Source organism: Muscardinus avellanarius (genome assembly GCF_963383645.1).
Source record: "Muscardinus avellanarius genome assembly, chromosome: 2".
Lineage (NCBI taxonomy): Eukaryota > Metazoa > Chordata > Mammalia > Rodentia > Gliridae > Muscardinus > Muscardinus avellanarius.
In genome coordinates, this window is record NC_137787.1 from 42,337,610 (window position 1) to 42,352,333 (window position 14,724).

The 14,724-nt window shown below is 38.1% G+C and overlaps 1 protein-coding gene across 1 annotated transcript in view; it reads left to right on the forward strand.

The window, feature by feature from the left end:
• DNAH7 (dynein axonemal heavy chain 7) overlaps positions 1 to 14,724 on the forward strand; it is a gene marked incomplete at both ends in the record, with an annotated part of 253,563 nt that overhangs the window by 117,283 nt on the left and 121,556 nt on the right. Inside the window, 5 exons of the mRNA XM_080689358.1 lie at positions 3,135 to 3,383; positions 5,530 to 5,679; positions 8,362 to 8,544; positions 10,417 to 10,593; positions 12,910 to 13,041. Of these exons, the coding sequence (XP_080545484.1) occupies positions 3,135 to 3,383; positions 5,530 to 5,679; positions 8,362 to 8,544; positions 10,417 to 10,593; positions 12,910 to 13,041 (891 nt within the window). The remainder of the gene's footprint in view (positions 1 to 3,134; positions 3,384 to 5,529; positions 5,680 to 8,361; positions 8,545 to 10,416; positions 10,594 to 12,909; positions 13,042 to 14,724) is intronic.

A 14,724-nucleotide genomic window follows, 5' to 3' on the forward strand; every position in this document is an offset into this window, starting at 1 on the left:
CAACAGAGGAGTATACAAACTCCCTAAAAAATAAAAAAATATTGTATATCCAAAGACAATGTAAACAGAGTTAACAGTTACTAATAGAATGGGATAAAATATTTCCAATTCCTATATCTGAAGGTATATTAATATTCCAACTAGAAATCCTAAAAATTAACAACAATAAAGGCAAACAATACCCTTTAGAGATAGGTAAAAGACTAACATAAATAATGAATCTCCACAGATAACCAATCTTAGTTGTCTGTTGGATGGAAACTCTTGTTTCTCTGGTTCTGGTGTTTGTTACCTATTTCTTCTTTGTAGTTAATCTCTTTGAGTATTTTCTCTAGTGCTGGTTTTGAAGACATAAATTCCTTCAGTTTCTGTTTGTCATGGAAGCTTCTTATTTCTCCATCTAATTTGATAGAAAGTTTTGCTGGGTAGGAGATTTTTGGCTGGAAGTTGTTTTCTTTCAGAGTCTGGAATATGTTACTCCAAGCCCTTCTGGCTCTCATGACTTGGTTGGGGAAGTCTGGAGTGATTCTAATTGGTTTGCCTCTGAATGTCCCTTGGCCCTTTGTTTTTGTTGCCTTTAAGATTCTCTGACCCAGAGAGTCGATAGAGGCTGCTTTAGACTGTGGGGGGTGCCAGGTTGCACGTTCTCCTATGGTGTGATATCTCTGCCACTGCCCCTCCCCCACTGGGTCAAGACCCAGGGAGTACAGTACTGGGATTTCTCCTCTGTGGCCCGCAATTTGACTCACTGTTCTTGAGTACGCAGATGTAGCTGTACTGGCCTCGCTGAATTCGGTGCTGCTGCTGCCGGTGGCAATATGGCGCCGCTGCTATGCCCTCGGCTGTGGGGCTGGTGTTTTTCTTCTTGGTTTTGATTTCCACTCTGAATCCCTGCAGCGTGTGCTGAGCTCGGCCACTGGGAGCTTTAGATGCTCTCTGCGCGGAGAAATCCCACCTGGCTGTTCCGCAGTGGCTCACCTTGGCTTGCTGTAGCCGTCCCGTGAATTCGCCGGTGCCGCCGGCAGTATGGCGCTGCTGCCGCGTCTGCCGTGTCCTCGGGCGTGAGGCCGGTGTATCTCCTCCGTGGCTCCGTTCTCAGTCCACTTTCTCTCTGGAGCCTGGTGATTCTTTGTTTTACTGGTGATGGTGTTTTCTGGCCATAAAAGGCGCTGATTTTGTGGTAATGGAGATTTGTTGTTAGCAGGGCTCTTAAGCCCCACTTTTCTCGGTCGCCATCTTCCTGGAAGTCCTTCTTTTCCTATTTGTATTTCTTTGATTTCCTTTTCTTGCCTTATTGCTCTGGCTAGAGTCTCAAGTACTATATTGCAAAGATGTGATGATAATGGACATTCTTGTCTAGTTCCTCTTTTGGGGGAAATTTTCAAAGTTTTTCCCCATTTAATATGATGTTGGCTGTGGGCCTATTGTAGATCACCTTTATAATGTTGAGGTATGTTCCTTATATTCTGATTCTCTGCAGTGTTTTTAGCATAAATGGATGTTGGATTTTGCCAAATGCCTTTTCAGCATCTATTGAAAGGATCATATGATTTTTGATTTTGGTTCTGTTTATGTGATGAATTACATGGATTGATTTTCATATGTTTAACCAGGCTTGCAACCCTGGGAAGAACCCTACCTGGTCATGGTGTATGATTTTCTTGATGTGGTTTTTAATGTGTGTTGCTAGTATTTTGTTTAGCAGTTTTGCATTCTAGTTCATCAGTCATATAGGCCTGTAGTTTTCCTTCCTTGAGCTATCTTTATTTTGTTTTGGTATTAATGTGATGTTGGCTTCATAGAAAATGTTTAGGAAGTCTTTCTTTCTATTTCACAAAATAGATTGAGGAATATCGGGATTAGCTCTTCTATAAAGGTTTTATAAAAATTCACTTGGGAAACCATCTGGTCCTGGGCTTTTATTTGATGGCAGTATCTTTATTGCTGTTTCAATCTCTTAGATTGCTATTGGTTGGTTTAAATTTTCTATATCTTCTTGACTCAGTTTAGGAAGGTTGTATTTATCTAGAAAGTTGTCAGTTTCTTCCAAACTTTTTATTTTGTTAGAGTATAGTTTTCAAAATAGTAGTAGAGTAAAACTCTACTAATGTAGAGTTCTTAGTATAATGATATGTAGTGGATTTAATAAAAGACAAGAAAGAGATAAGTAGAGAGGAAAAAGAAAAAAAAATAAAGGGATTGAGAGGGGAGAGTAGATATGTACAAGGGGACAAGCTTGGGAGAGAAATTGGGAAAAAATAAACAAGTGTATATATACACACATAAAGGAAAGAATCAAAACAAAACAAAACAACAAAAGCAACAAATTAATGCAAGCCTACAAATATATGAATATTCAGCAGACTGGGCCTCTGCAGTCTTTCTCTGTGCAGACACTGAGTACCATAGGCACTTTTCCTGCTACAAGCCTGGTTCTCTGAGTCCCTGAGGGTGCTGTGCTGGGTGTTCTCCTGTGGGGATGGCAACTTCACTTTTGGTGTTGTTGAGCACTGGTCTGGGTCTCTGGAGGTGTGGTGAGCTTGGCCACCACTGCTGCAAGTTGTAGCCAGTGTTTGTGCAGGAGGACCTGATGGCTTACAATTTCGATGATCTGCAGCTGCTCACTTCAGGTCCTTGGTTGTTATCCTGTTTGTCTCTGCAGCACCCGTAGCCATAAGGCAGGCAGGTTTCTTTTCTGCTCTCTGATCGGTCTTCTAGCCTTTTTTTCTTGCTACCTTATAATTATCATGTTCTTTTTCTACTTATGGTATTTTCTGGCTTTTATAGATTGCTGTTTTTAAGGCAATGGAGATTGAGTGTCAGCAGGACTGGTATGTGCTGTTTCTCTTGGTCATCATCTTCCCTGAAGTCTCAAGACCCTGTTTCAAAATAAAGAACCAAAAATAGTCCTGGGGGTGTAGCTTGGAGGTAGAATATCCCTGGGTTTCATCCTCCATACCACACACACAAAAAAGCAGGCAATGATTTGAACTATTATTACTTAATAACTCTATTTCTACATATATTAAATATGTACATACTTGTACACATGTTTCAATGAATATAAAATTATTTACTTATGTATATTAATATAAATATAGTACCTGCAAATTTTCCAAATATTCTATCATCAGGGAATTACTTCTGATTTGTTTCCTGGGGTGAAACTACCGAAACCAGATTACAATGACTTATTGGCAGCTATAAAAGACAATTGTGTTTCCATGAATTTACAAATGACTAAATTCTTTTCTGAGAAGATTCTTCAAATATATGAAATGATGATTGTGCGTCATGGCTTTATGATTGTTGGAGAACCATTTGGAGGAAAGACCAGTGCATATCGCGTCTTAGCTGGGGCACTAAATGATATATGTGAGAAGGTACATATGTTATTCATGTATCAATTTATTTATAATCAGCTTATATCACTTAAGATGATGCTTTTAATAGAGCAACTTAAAATCATGTGATCAATGAGTTGAAGAGTTAGAAGAATGAAATAGGTAGGAACTTCAGCATATTAAGGGTATGGCACAAATTTGCCTTCCAACCTTTTATTTCTTTTTTTAATTGTAAAGGTAATAGATACTCTTTGTAGAAAGAGTCTGAAAATATAGAAAAATATGAAGATTTTTCTTTTAATGTTTTTAGGAGAGTATTTTTATTTTCTAGAAAGTTATATTTGTATGCAAACTCTTGTTATGGGCTGCTAGTAGAACTAATACGGAAATCCATACATATGTGTATATAAATCTATGTAACATATGTGACTATGTACATACCTAATGAATATTATTTTAATCTTTTATATTCTAATGGTTAATGCGTATTAATTGTACAACTTAATGGGCTTCACTGTGACATTTCCATACATACATTTATTGTGCTTTGATTTTTGTCTACTTTTCCTTGTAATTTCTCTTCTCCCACTTTCTCTTCCCTCCCCCATCCCCTTTCCTAGTAGTCCTGATTCTACTTTCATATTTTTTTCCCAGTTTACATGTGAAAGAAAACATGCCTGGCATAGATGTCTTTCTATGTCTGGCTTATTTTGCTTAATATGATGTCCTCCAGGTCCATCCATTTTCCTGAAGATGACATAAATTTATTCTTCTTTGTGGCTAAATAATACTCCATTGTGTATATATACTATATTTTCTTTATTTATTTGTCAGCTGATGGGTATATAGGTTGATTTTATATCTTGACTTTGTGAATAATGCCACAAGTGAGGGAACAAGGGATAGTGGACACGATCAATGTGCAGTAGATGCTTGTATGGAGATGTCACAGTGAAACCCATTAATTTGTATAGTTAATATATGTTCATTTAAAAAGAGATGATAGAGCCTTCCCATACTTCTGAATTAGGAAGTTACATTGTCACTGAACACAGAAAGAGAGCAAAAATTTTGAGCTTGTTTTATTGTTTAAGATGAACACTTCCACGTCCTTTCTTTAGTAGCCATGTTCCATGCTCTGGCAGAATTCAACTTGTTATAATGCTATATGTAAAAACAAATGATTATGAATAGGTGGAGTGCAGCATGATAAGGGCACTGAAATTATTTTGTATAATACTGTAATGGTGGCTACATGACCTCATGCATTTATCAAAACCCATAAAATTATGCACCACAAGAGTGAATCATAATATAAAGCCTGGACATTGGTTAATAGTAATGGATGGATGTAAATGAAAAAGTTATAACACTATGCCATACCAATGTAAGTCATTAATATTGGAAAAACTTGTCAAGGAGGCAGATAAAGTATTTGAGATCTCTATACTTTCTGGTCAGTGTTTCTATAAACTTAAAACTTCTATAAAAGATAAAATTTATTAATTTTTTAAAAAGCTTTCTGTCCCAAGGACATTAAATTCTCTTGTAGTAATGCTATTGACTAGCTTTTAGAGTTCTGGGCAAAGTATACTATTTACCAATATTGAGTTTTTCATTTCACAAGACATTCACATTTCTCCATCTTTACATTTTTATTTTCTCTCAGAGAACATTTTGTAACAAGAGTAGCAAATTACAGCCCACGGGTCAAATTCAGCCAAAAGCCCATTTTTGTAATGTAATACTAGTCAACTTAGAATGGTGTTAACATTTTTAAAAATTTGTTTAAAGAGAGAAAAATAAAATATGAAGCACAGAAAGCCTATAATAGTTACTGTGTAGCCCTTTACAAAATAATTTGCCAGCTCCTGGTTTGTAGCTTTATATTTAGAAATCTTGTACAACATTTACTAGTTTCTTCCTCTGTGATTTGTGAGCTTTTAAATAACAGTATAAATTGGGCTTTAAAATTGTATTTTTTCAACTGTTTAAAGTTACTATAAGAAAAATACAGTTGATTCTTACACATTGATCTTGGGTTGTTGGAACTTTGCTAAATTTGCTCCTTATTTCTGGTAGCTTATTTGTAGAACCCTTAGGACTTTCTATTTTACATAGTGTTCTCTATGAATAAAGACAGTGTGTTTCAGTAAAAGACTGATTTTTTTTTTTTCTCATGAAGGGGCTAATGGAAGAAAACAAGGTTCAAATAACTGTTTTGAATCCTAAGTCCATCACCATGGGTCAGCTGTATGGGCAGTTTGACTTGGTGTCCCACGAGTGGTCTGACGGGATCCTTGCTGTCAGTTTTAGAGCATTTGCCTCTTCAGCAGTGAGTACTAGCACTTTTGCATGTCTATGTTAAAAGATTACGATCATTTCTTCTGGTGAATTTATAATTTTATCTTTTCTTTTTTCTTTTGTGGTTTGGGGATTGAACCCACAGGCATTCTGTCTCCGAGTTACACCCCCAACCTTATGTTTTATTCTTTTTTTTTTTTTTAAACAGGGTCTCACTAAATTATAGAGGGCCACACTAAGTAGCTGAGGCTGGTCTCCAACCTGCGATCCTTCTGTCTCAGCCTCCCATCTAATGGGATTACAGGTATATACCACCACACTCAGATCAACAGATCAATTTTTAATTGTATGTGGTTACTGTAAATGCATTTATATTTATAGCTTTAGATTTATTTATTTATTTATCTATTTATTTATTTATTTATTGGTGGTACTGGGGTTCCTGGAAACCCTTCAACCTCCGGGCTACACTCCCAGACCTATTTTATATTTTTTATTTGGAAACAGAGTCTCTTAAGCCAGGGAGGCTGGCTTCAAACCAGCGCGATCCTCCTGTCTCCGCCTCCCAAGCGCGGGGATTACAAGCCTGCGCCCCACGCCTGGCTGGGCTGGATTTTTTTATTTATTGTAATGCCTGGGATTTAACCCAGGAACATTCTCCCTCTAAGTCACACCTCCAGCCCTTTTTATTTTTATCTTGAAACAATGTCTTGCTGTGTTGCTGGGGGTCTCACTAAGATGTTGAGGCCTGCCTCCATCCTATGATGCTCCTATTCCATCCTCCAAGTATTGAAATTACAGGCATGCACCACCATACCCAGCTTTAAGATATTTATTTAAAACGTGTTACTGTGTGGCCTGGGAGTATTTCTGTGAAGAACAATGTGAGGACCTACAAGACCGTGCTTGCCACAGACGATGCTGTCAAGTATCTCCCCCTGAGATTCTGTGATCCTCTCTTTCTCTCTTCCAAGAAGAGTTCATAGAACAGAAAGTACTAACTTGGTTGCCCTGTTTTAGCAGATTCTCATAGATTGTAATTAAGTGGAAGACGGCTTGTCAAGGCTGGTAGTATAGGAAGAGACTTACACTGGGACATCTGATATGTTTATTAAATTATTACTTTTATTACTGTTTTATTTATGCTGACTACCATACATCTGAAACTTGGTTCTCTTTGCCACTTGACAACCCAGCAAACCATGACTCTCTAGTCAGAGTAACAGAGAAAGAGTGGCCCTGGGTTTACCCCCGATACACACACACACACTCCCTGAAAAAAGACTGAGTCTCAGCAAGGTTAAGTATTTTACCCAAAGTCATATAGCTCATAAGTAGTAGAACTGAATAAAAAGTCCTTCCTGGTGCATGCTTGTAAGCCCAGCATTTGAGAGGTTGAGACAGGAGGATCACAGTTTGTGGATAGCCCCAGCTACTTAGTGAGGCCCTCTGCAACCTAGTGAGACCCTGTTTCAAAATAACACAAAATAGGGCAGGGGGTGTAGCTTGAAGGTCAAATGCCCCTGGGTTCCATCCCCAGACCCGCCAAAAAAAAAAAAAAAAAGTCCTTCAGACTGGGGAAGGCAAGTGGCATTGTTTCCCAGGTTGATGGTTACTGGGCTTGGGAAACTCACAGCTGGTGGGAACTTTGATCTCAAGGTCATGGCTGAGGTTCAGTTCTTCCTGGCTCCCTTCCTGAGCACAGTGGAGCTAGACTCTGCGTGTGTGTGTGATAACTTCAGCCCAAGACAGACCCACTGTCTCATAGACTAAAGCATCAGACACAGGACTGAGAATATGCTAAGATGGATTCAAATCTTTCACCAATGCAACCTGAACTCGCATCTGCTGAAGGTAAACAAGACATGTGTGTGCACCCGAAGACTGATCTATAAGACTCTGGAAGAGAGAATTGGCCTTTGCACTCTCGAGCTGATACCTGGGCACTCCTTCATATTTTTTGAACATTTACTATATTCTGGACAATGTGTAATTATTTTTATATTTATTAAGTAATTATGGGACTGAGAATGATCAATTGATTTTAATATTCTTTAACATTGTGAGACAGTTCAGCATAGAAAACCATAATTTATATAAACAAATGTTAGCAGAATTTATGTTAAGAACAATCTATAATTCTCTAAAGGATAGACATATCTGAATGTAAAATTTCCCCTAGCAATTATATATATAGTACTTTCTAAAACATTTTCATAGTTTTTTTTTGTTCAGAAGTATTTAAAAGATTGACTCTAAAGGAAAGATATTATGTTTTTGGCTTATTTGTGACATATAAAAATTCTTTATATATAAAGAATACACACACATATATTGACATATGCACACTTTATTCAAAGGTTACTCTTAGCTGGGCGTGGTGGCACACACATGTAATCCCTGCGCTTGGGAGGCTGAGACAGGAGGATTGCACAGGTTCGAAGCCAGCCTCAGCTACTTAGTGAGGCTCTCAGCAACTTAGTAAAACCCTCTTTCCAAATAAAATATAAAATAGGTCTGTGAGTATATCCTGGAGGTAGAAAGCCTCTGGGTTCCACCATCAGTACCACCAATAAATAAATAAATAAAAGCTTACTCTTACACTTCAATGGAAATATCAATGCAAAGAGTTATAGTTTTAAAATTTGAAATAACATTTTAAACTTTTCCTTTACTATGTTTTTGCCCTTTATTTGCTACATGCACAAAATAGACTCCAGATAGGAAATGGTTAATTTTTGATGGCCCAGTTGATGCTGTATGGATTGAGAACATGAACACTGTGCTGGATGACAATAAAAAGCTATGTCTAATGAGTGGGGAGATTATTCAAATGTCACCACAAATGAATCTTATTTTTGAGCCAATGGATTTAGAAGTTGCTTCACCTGCCACTGTAAGTTCTCAATTTTGAAACCTGCCTACAAATTGCAAAATTTTATAAATGTGCTTGTTTATTTAATAGCTTTGACTTTTTTATGTAGAAGTTTCATGTTCATAACAGCAAATTGTCCGGCCCCTAATGGAGAAATCCCTGTACTGCACTCCCAGGGACTTGCGTAGCTTTGATGATCTCCCTGGGTCTGAGATTTTGCAGTCCAACCCAGTGAAGGAGTAGCTGTGGCAGAGATACCACACCCTAGTCGCAGCTCCCCGTGGGAAAACACCCAGCCCGGCACCCCCACGGTCTTGCGCAGCCTCGATTAACTCCCTGGGTCTGAGACTTGGCGATACAACCCAGTAAAGGAGTAGTGGCAGCTGAGATTACCACAGACTCGAGATCCAGAACACCCTAAGTGAAGTCGTGGTGACCCGGGGAAGAACTCAGAGAAGGCACAAACTTCTGAAATTATAGGAAAGAGGAACAACAATAGAGCAATGAATGCCCACAACCTCATAATATCAGAACCTGATAACACAGAAATTCAGAGATCTCCAGAAGATCAAATCAGGAATATAACTGTAGAAATAATACAGGACCTTCGAAAAGAATTTAGAGAGAGTCTAAAAGAAATAAAAGATGCAATCATTGAGGTAAAGGCATCAATTCAAACTATAAACAATCTATTAGGCCACATGGAGAATAGAATCTTGCTCCTAGAAGATGATCACTCCAAAAACGAACGCATAATTTATAACTTAAAATTGTCCAATTCATTGAGATGCAAATAAATTTTACCAGGTGATTGATTAGCAATAGATTTAGCTTCTTTACTGTCCACTGCAAAGTGATTCCAAATATTACATTTTGTTGACCTTAAACATTGACCATTTTGCATCTATTAGCAAATTCATTTCTAACTTTGACTTAAAATGAAAAAACCTAGAATTTATTAGAAGAGTGGTGTGTAATTATTTTTTTAACTTTTTGTTGTACTGAGAATTGAGCCCAGGACCTTACAGGTGCTTGGCAAATGCTCTATCAGGGAGCCACAGCCCTACGTTTTTTAAAATTTTTACTTTGATACAGACTCTCACTAAGTTACCCAGGCTGGCCTTGAACTTGCAATCCTCCTGCTTCAGCCTACCACGTAGCTGGGGATTACCAGTGTGTACCACCACACCTGGCTTTGATCTGTGATTCTCAAAGAACAGGCATTTTCTCTTGACATACCTTGACAAATGTAATGGTCAGGATGTTTTCTTCTTTTGTCTGGAACCATTTGGTAAAGTCATAGTCAGAAATTGAGATCATGAAATTATAAAAAAACCAACCCTTTACTTTCCCTTTTTTCTGATGAATGTAAGAAACAGATGACCAAGTCATATTGAAGACCAGCATAGCATTGACACCAGATCTCAGGCAGGATCCCTGTTTAACCTCACCTGACCCTTGGTTTCCATAATGATCAGCTGAAGTATGTTTTCTTTTATCACCATGAGTTTGGTGATCAGCAAGGAGGTGTAGGGGTTGCCACTCCCTCTGCGTTTTATTGTATAATGTGTCCAGAATTGCATGTGTGCAAACTAATTAGTCACAGAATAGCCGAAGAAATAATGAGCCCAAGGTAATAAACACCTGTGAGATGCACCCACCAGTCTGTGATCATCCATCTCCTATATAAGCTGCCTCTAAACCAGCCTTCTGGGAAGACGACATTTTGTCTTTTGATCAGCTGGCTTATCTTGGCAAAGTTCTTTCTCCACCACTGCTTTGCCTCTGGACAGATTTGCTTCTGTCATGCAGCAAGCAGATGCAGCCTGGGCACAGCAATGGCATTTCCATTCTAAGAATTACCTTGATGGTAAACAATTATTATTTTTCCAGGTTTCCAGATGTGGTATGATTTACATGGAGCCTCAAATGTTAGGCTGGAGACCACTGATGTTATCCTGGATAAATATTCTACCTGCTTCAATCAGTGCTATTCAGAAGGAATTTATAATAGGCTTATTCGACAGAATGGTCCCTATTTCAGTTGAATTTATTAGAAAGCATACAAAGGTAAGAGAAATGGGAATTAAAAAGGTATTTCAAACCAGGCATAGAAGTTGTGCATGCCTATAATCTCATTTAATCTCAGTACTTGGGAAGCTGAGATAGGAGGATTATAGGTTTGATACCAGCCTCTGCAATTTAGTGAGACGCTGTTTCAATATATATATATATATATATATATATATATTGGGTTAGGGGTATAGCTTAGAGGTAGAATGTCCCCTGGATTCAATCCCCAGTAAAACACACACACACACACACACACACACACCTTCACAGATAAATAATGAGATACTAGTAGAATTGCGAACGGGGTTTGGGGGTAGGGGAAAGATGGTTTGAGGAAGGGAACTGTTCAACAACGCTAATACTCTCTATGAAGGTGTCACTATCAATCTCACCAACATGTATGACATATATGGGGAGGAGAGAGTGGGCGGGCTTTGGGGGGAATCATACCAAGTGCTGTGTGCACATGTATTTGTATCAAATCAAATCTCACTATGGTGTGTAATTACAATGCACTAATAAGAGTATCACTACCAGTATCACCAACATGTACGCTGAGGGGTGAGGGGTGGGGTCTGGAGGAAATCACACCAAGTGCTGTGGACATGCATGTCTGTATCACACTGAGCCTCGCCATAATGTAAAATTACAAAGCACCAGTAAAATTTTACTTTTACAAAGAATAAATGGCAACAAGGTGTGTTGGCACACGCCTGTGTTGCCAGTACTTGGACAGCTGACACAATAACAAGTTTGAGGCTAGTCCAGACAACCCTCTTTCAACATAAAAAATAAATAAATAAAAAGGGCTGGGGATATAGCTCAATGTGAGAAGGCCCCTGGGTTCAATCTCCAATACCCATTCCTCAAAAAAAGGAAATTGGAAAATTCAAATTAGCCTAATATATTGATTTAATATCTCTTTTATTATCAACTAATGGATAAAATATTAGTTGCTTTTGTTGAAATATTTTTATGACTAAAATCAAATGACTTCATATAATTATTCTTAAAATATTTCAAATAAGGCTTTCTAAAGTTTGATAAAATGTTACTGATACTAATATTTTCTCTAAATAATAAAAAATAAAATAACTCAAAGAACCACATACCTGCCTACTGTAAAAAGAACCCCAAACGTTCTTATTTCTGATGGGTAATTATAAATTTCCTTTTTAATAAATTTCTTTATTTTCCAAGTTCACTAAAATGAGACAATTCTCAAAAGATTGGAAAGAGGTCCTAAAATAGGGGAATCATTTTTCTTCAATTTACCCTGGGATAGGCTAGGGAGAGAAGTGGAAGGGAGGTTAGTGATGATGGCTATTATAATGGTACCTTTTCACAAATACTATGGCTAGTAGAATTAAATGAGTTCAGTAAACATTAGCTGATGTTATTTTACCTAATGCCTAGGTGTATTTTTTGTTTGTTCTGGTGATACCAGTGATTGAACCCAGGGGCCTTTTACCTCTCAGCTACACCACCAGCCCTTTTATTTTGAAATGAGAGTTTCACTAAGTTGCCAAGGCTGGCCTCAAACCTGCAATTTTCCTGTGTTTACAGGTGTAAATAGGCAATTGGGATTACCAGTGTGTTGTCCATCACCACATCTAGCTTTCAATGCCTATTTTATTATGTTGCAGTACTGGGGACAGAACCCAGAGGCATTGCACCACTGAGCTACACCCCAGTCCTACTTTTTTAGTCTTTTTGTTTGTTTGTTTGTTTTGTTTTTAGAAATAGGGTCTACTGAGTTGCTGAGGCTTTCCACAAACTGTGATCCCCCGGTCTCCACCTCCCAAATGCTGGGATTACAAGCATGCGCCACAGCACCCTGCTACAACACCTATTTTATTTTATTTTATTTTATTTTATTTTATTTATTTTTGGTGGTACTGGGGTGTAACACAGGGGCCTTCTACCTCCGGGATACACTCCCAAACCTATTTTATATTTTATTTGGAAACGGGGTCTCTTAAACCAGCTGAGGCTGGCTTCGAACCTACGCGATCCTCCTGTCTCAGCCTCCCAAGTGCAGGGATTACACACCCGGCTACAACACCTACTTTAAATTAACTTTTTTTTTTTTTTTATCAGTACTGGGGTTCCTGGAAGCCCTACCTCCGGGCTATACTCCCAGACCTGTTTTTTTTTATATTTTGGAAACAGGGTCTCTTAAGCCAGCGCGGCTGGCTTCGAACCTGCGCAATCCTCCTGTCTCTGCCTCCCAAGCGCGGGGATTACAAGCGTGTGCCACCACGCCTGGCTTAAATTAACTTCTTTTGTCGACTTTTTTCTCTGGATTTTCAGGAATTATCTCCTACTTCTGATACAAATTTGGTCCGATCCTTAATGAATCTAATAGACTGTTTTATGACTGATTTTGCTGATGAAGCCAAAGTAAAAGAGAGAAATGACAGGGAAACTTACTCTTTGCTTGAGGTAAGATCCATTGCCTTTTATGTCTTACAAAAAAATAGAAATAGCTCCCTTCTGCTACCCCCACACTTCATAATAAAACTTTTTTGCTCATGAAATTTGAAACTAGACAGCATTAGTAGCTATAAGGAAGAAGCCAGATCCAAAATACCAAGAGCTGGTGGAGAAGCTTCTAAACTGGCAGTTGTGTTGCACTGTAGATTTGAGGGGTGGCCACTAGTCACCTCACATCTGCCACTGAAGTCTCAGGTTATTTGACCAGCTTCAGAAATGATTGATCCCTGAAATGTTGCACCTCTTCTCCAAAGCATAATAATTCATTTATTTTCTCTTGGTTTTTCTTCCTTTTCCCTTGAGATATAAATTTAAACCTATGTGTATATGTATGGGAGGGTGGATGTATACAAATATATATTTAGGTTGAGGAAAGCAAGAATATATAAAGGTAATCTATAAAAAATTCTAGAATACAAATATTGACCGATCTTGAATTGTCTTAACTTTTTTTTTTCTCTTGTGTACTGGGGATTGAAGCCAGGGGCATTCTACCTCCAAGCTATACCCCCAGCCTTTTTCTTTTTCTTTTTCTTTTTTATTTTGAAAATGTCTCACCAATTTGGTGAGAATCTTGTGAAATTGCTGAGACTGGCCTTGAATCTGCAATACCCCTGTCTCAGCCTCCCAAGAGATGGGAGCCACCACATCCAGTTTAATAGCAATAATGTTATACTGTTCACTGTAGCACTTCAAATGTAGTCAATATGGAACTCTTAGAGTTTATATTTTATGAAACAGTTTTGTGTGTGTGGTTATGGAGATCAAATCCAGAGACATTCTACTTCTGAGCCACACCCCAACCCTATTTTATTTTTATTTTGAAACAGGGTCTCATTAAGTTGTGGAGGGCCTCACTATTAAGTGTCAGAGGCTGGCCACAAACCTGTGATTCTCCTGTCTCAGCCTCCCAAGTACGGGATTACAGGCATGCACCACCATGCCCGGTCTATGAAGTAATTTTCAATTTAGGGTTAGTTTCCCAAGATAAATATGTTCATTAAACAAGGGTTTAAGTAGACAGGGTTGGATTTTAATTACAAATATAATTAGTACTCCACTGGGTTTATCATTCAAAGAAAATTTTGATTTTAAAACAAACAAAATTTTTTCAATTGGTGGGTCTGATCATCTACCCTGTTCCTTCTGCTTGAGTCTGATAACAACAACCAAAAATAATAATAATGTATCTTGCTTGCAGAATGGCAATTCTAATTTCCACAAGTAGTGCTCACATATTATTACCAATGAAAGGATGGAAACCTGTTCTACTTAAAATAAGCCCAGCATGTCAAATTTTAAATAAAAAGTTCTGTATTATGGGTCATTTGCATTATTAAAGTATCCTGCAACCTTAATAAAAAAGTCATCTCTATGTTCCTTTTAATATCAAGCTCCTGCATTTAAAATATATTATTTACACAGCTGGGGCAGGACGGTTTGTAATCCCAGTACTTGGAAGGCTGAGAACAGGAAGATAACAGGTTCATGGCCAGTCTCGGTACCCTCATGAAGCCATTCGCAACTTAGTGAGACCCTGTTTCAAAATAAAATATAACATTGGTTGGGGTATAGCTTGGAAGTAGAATGCTCCTGAGTTCAGTCCTTAGTACCACACACATAGGCCACATA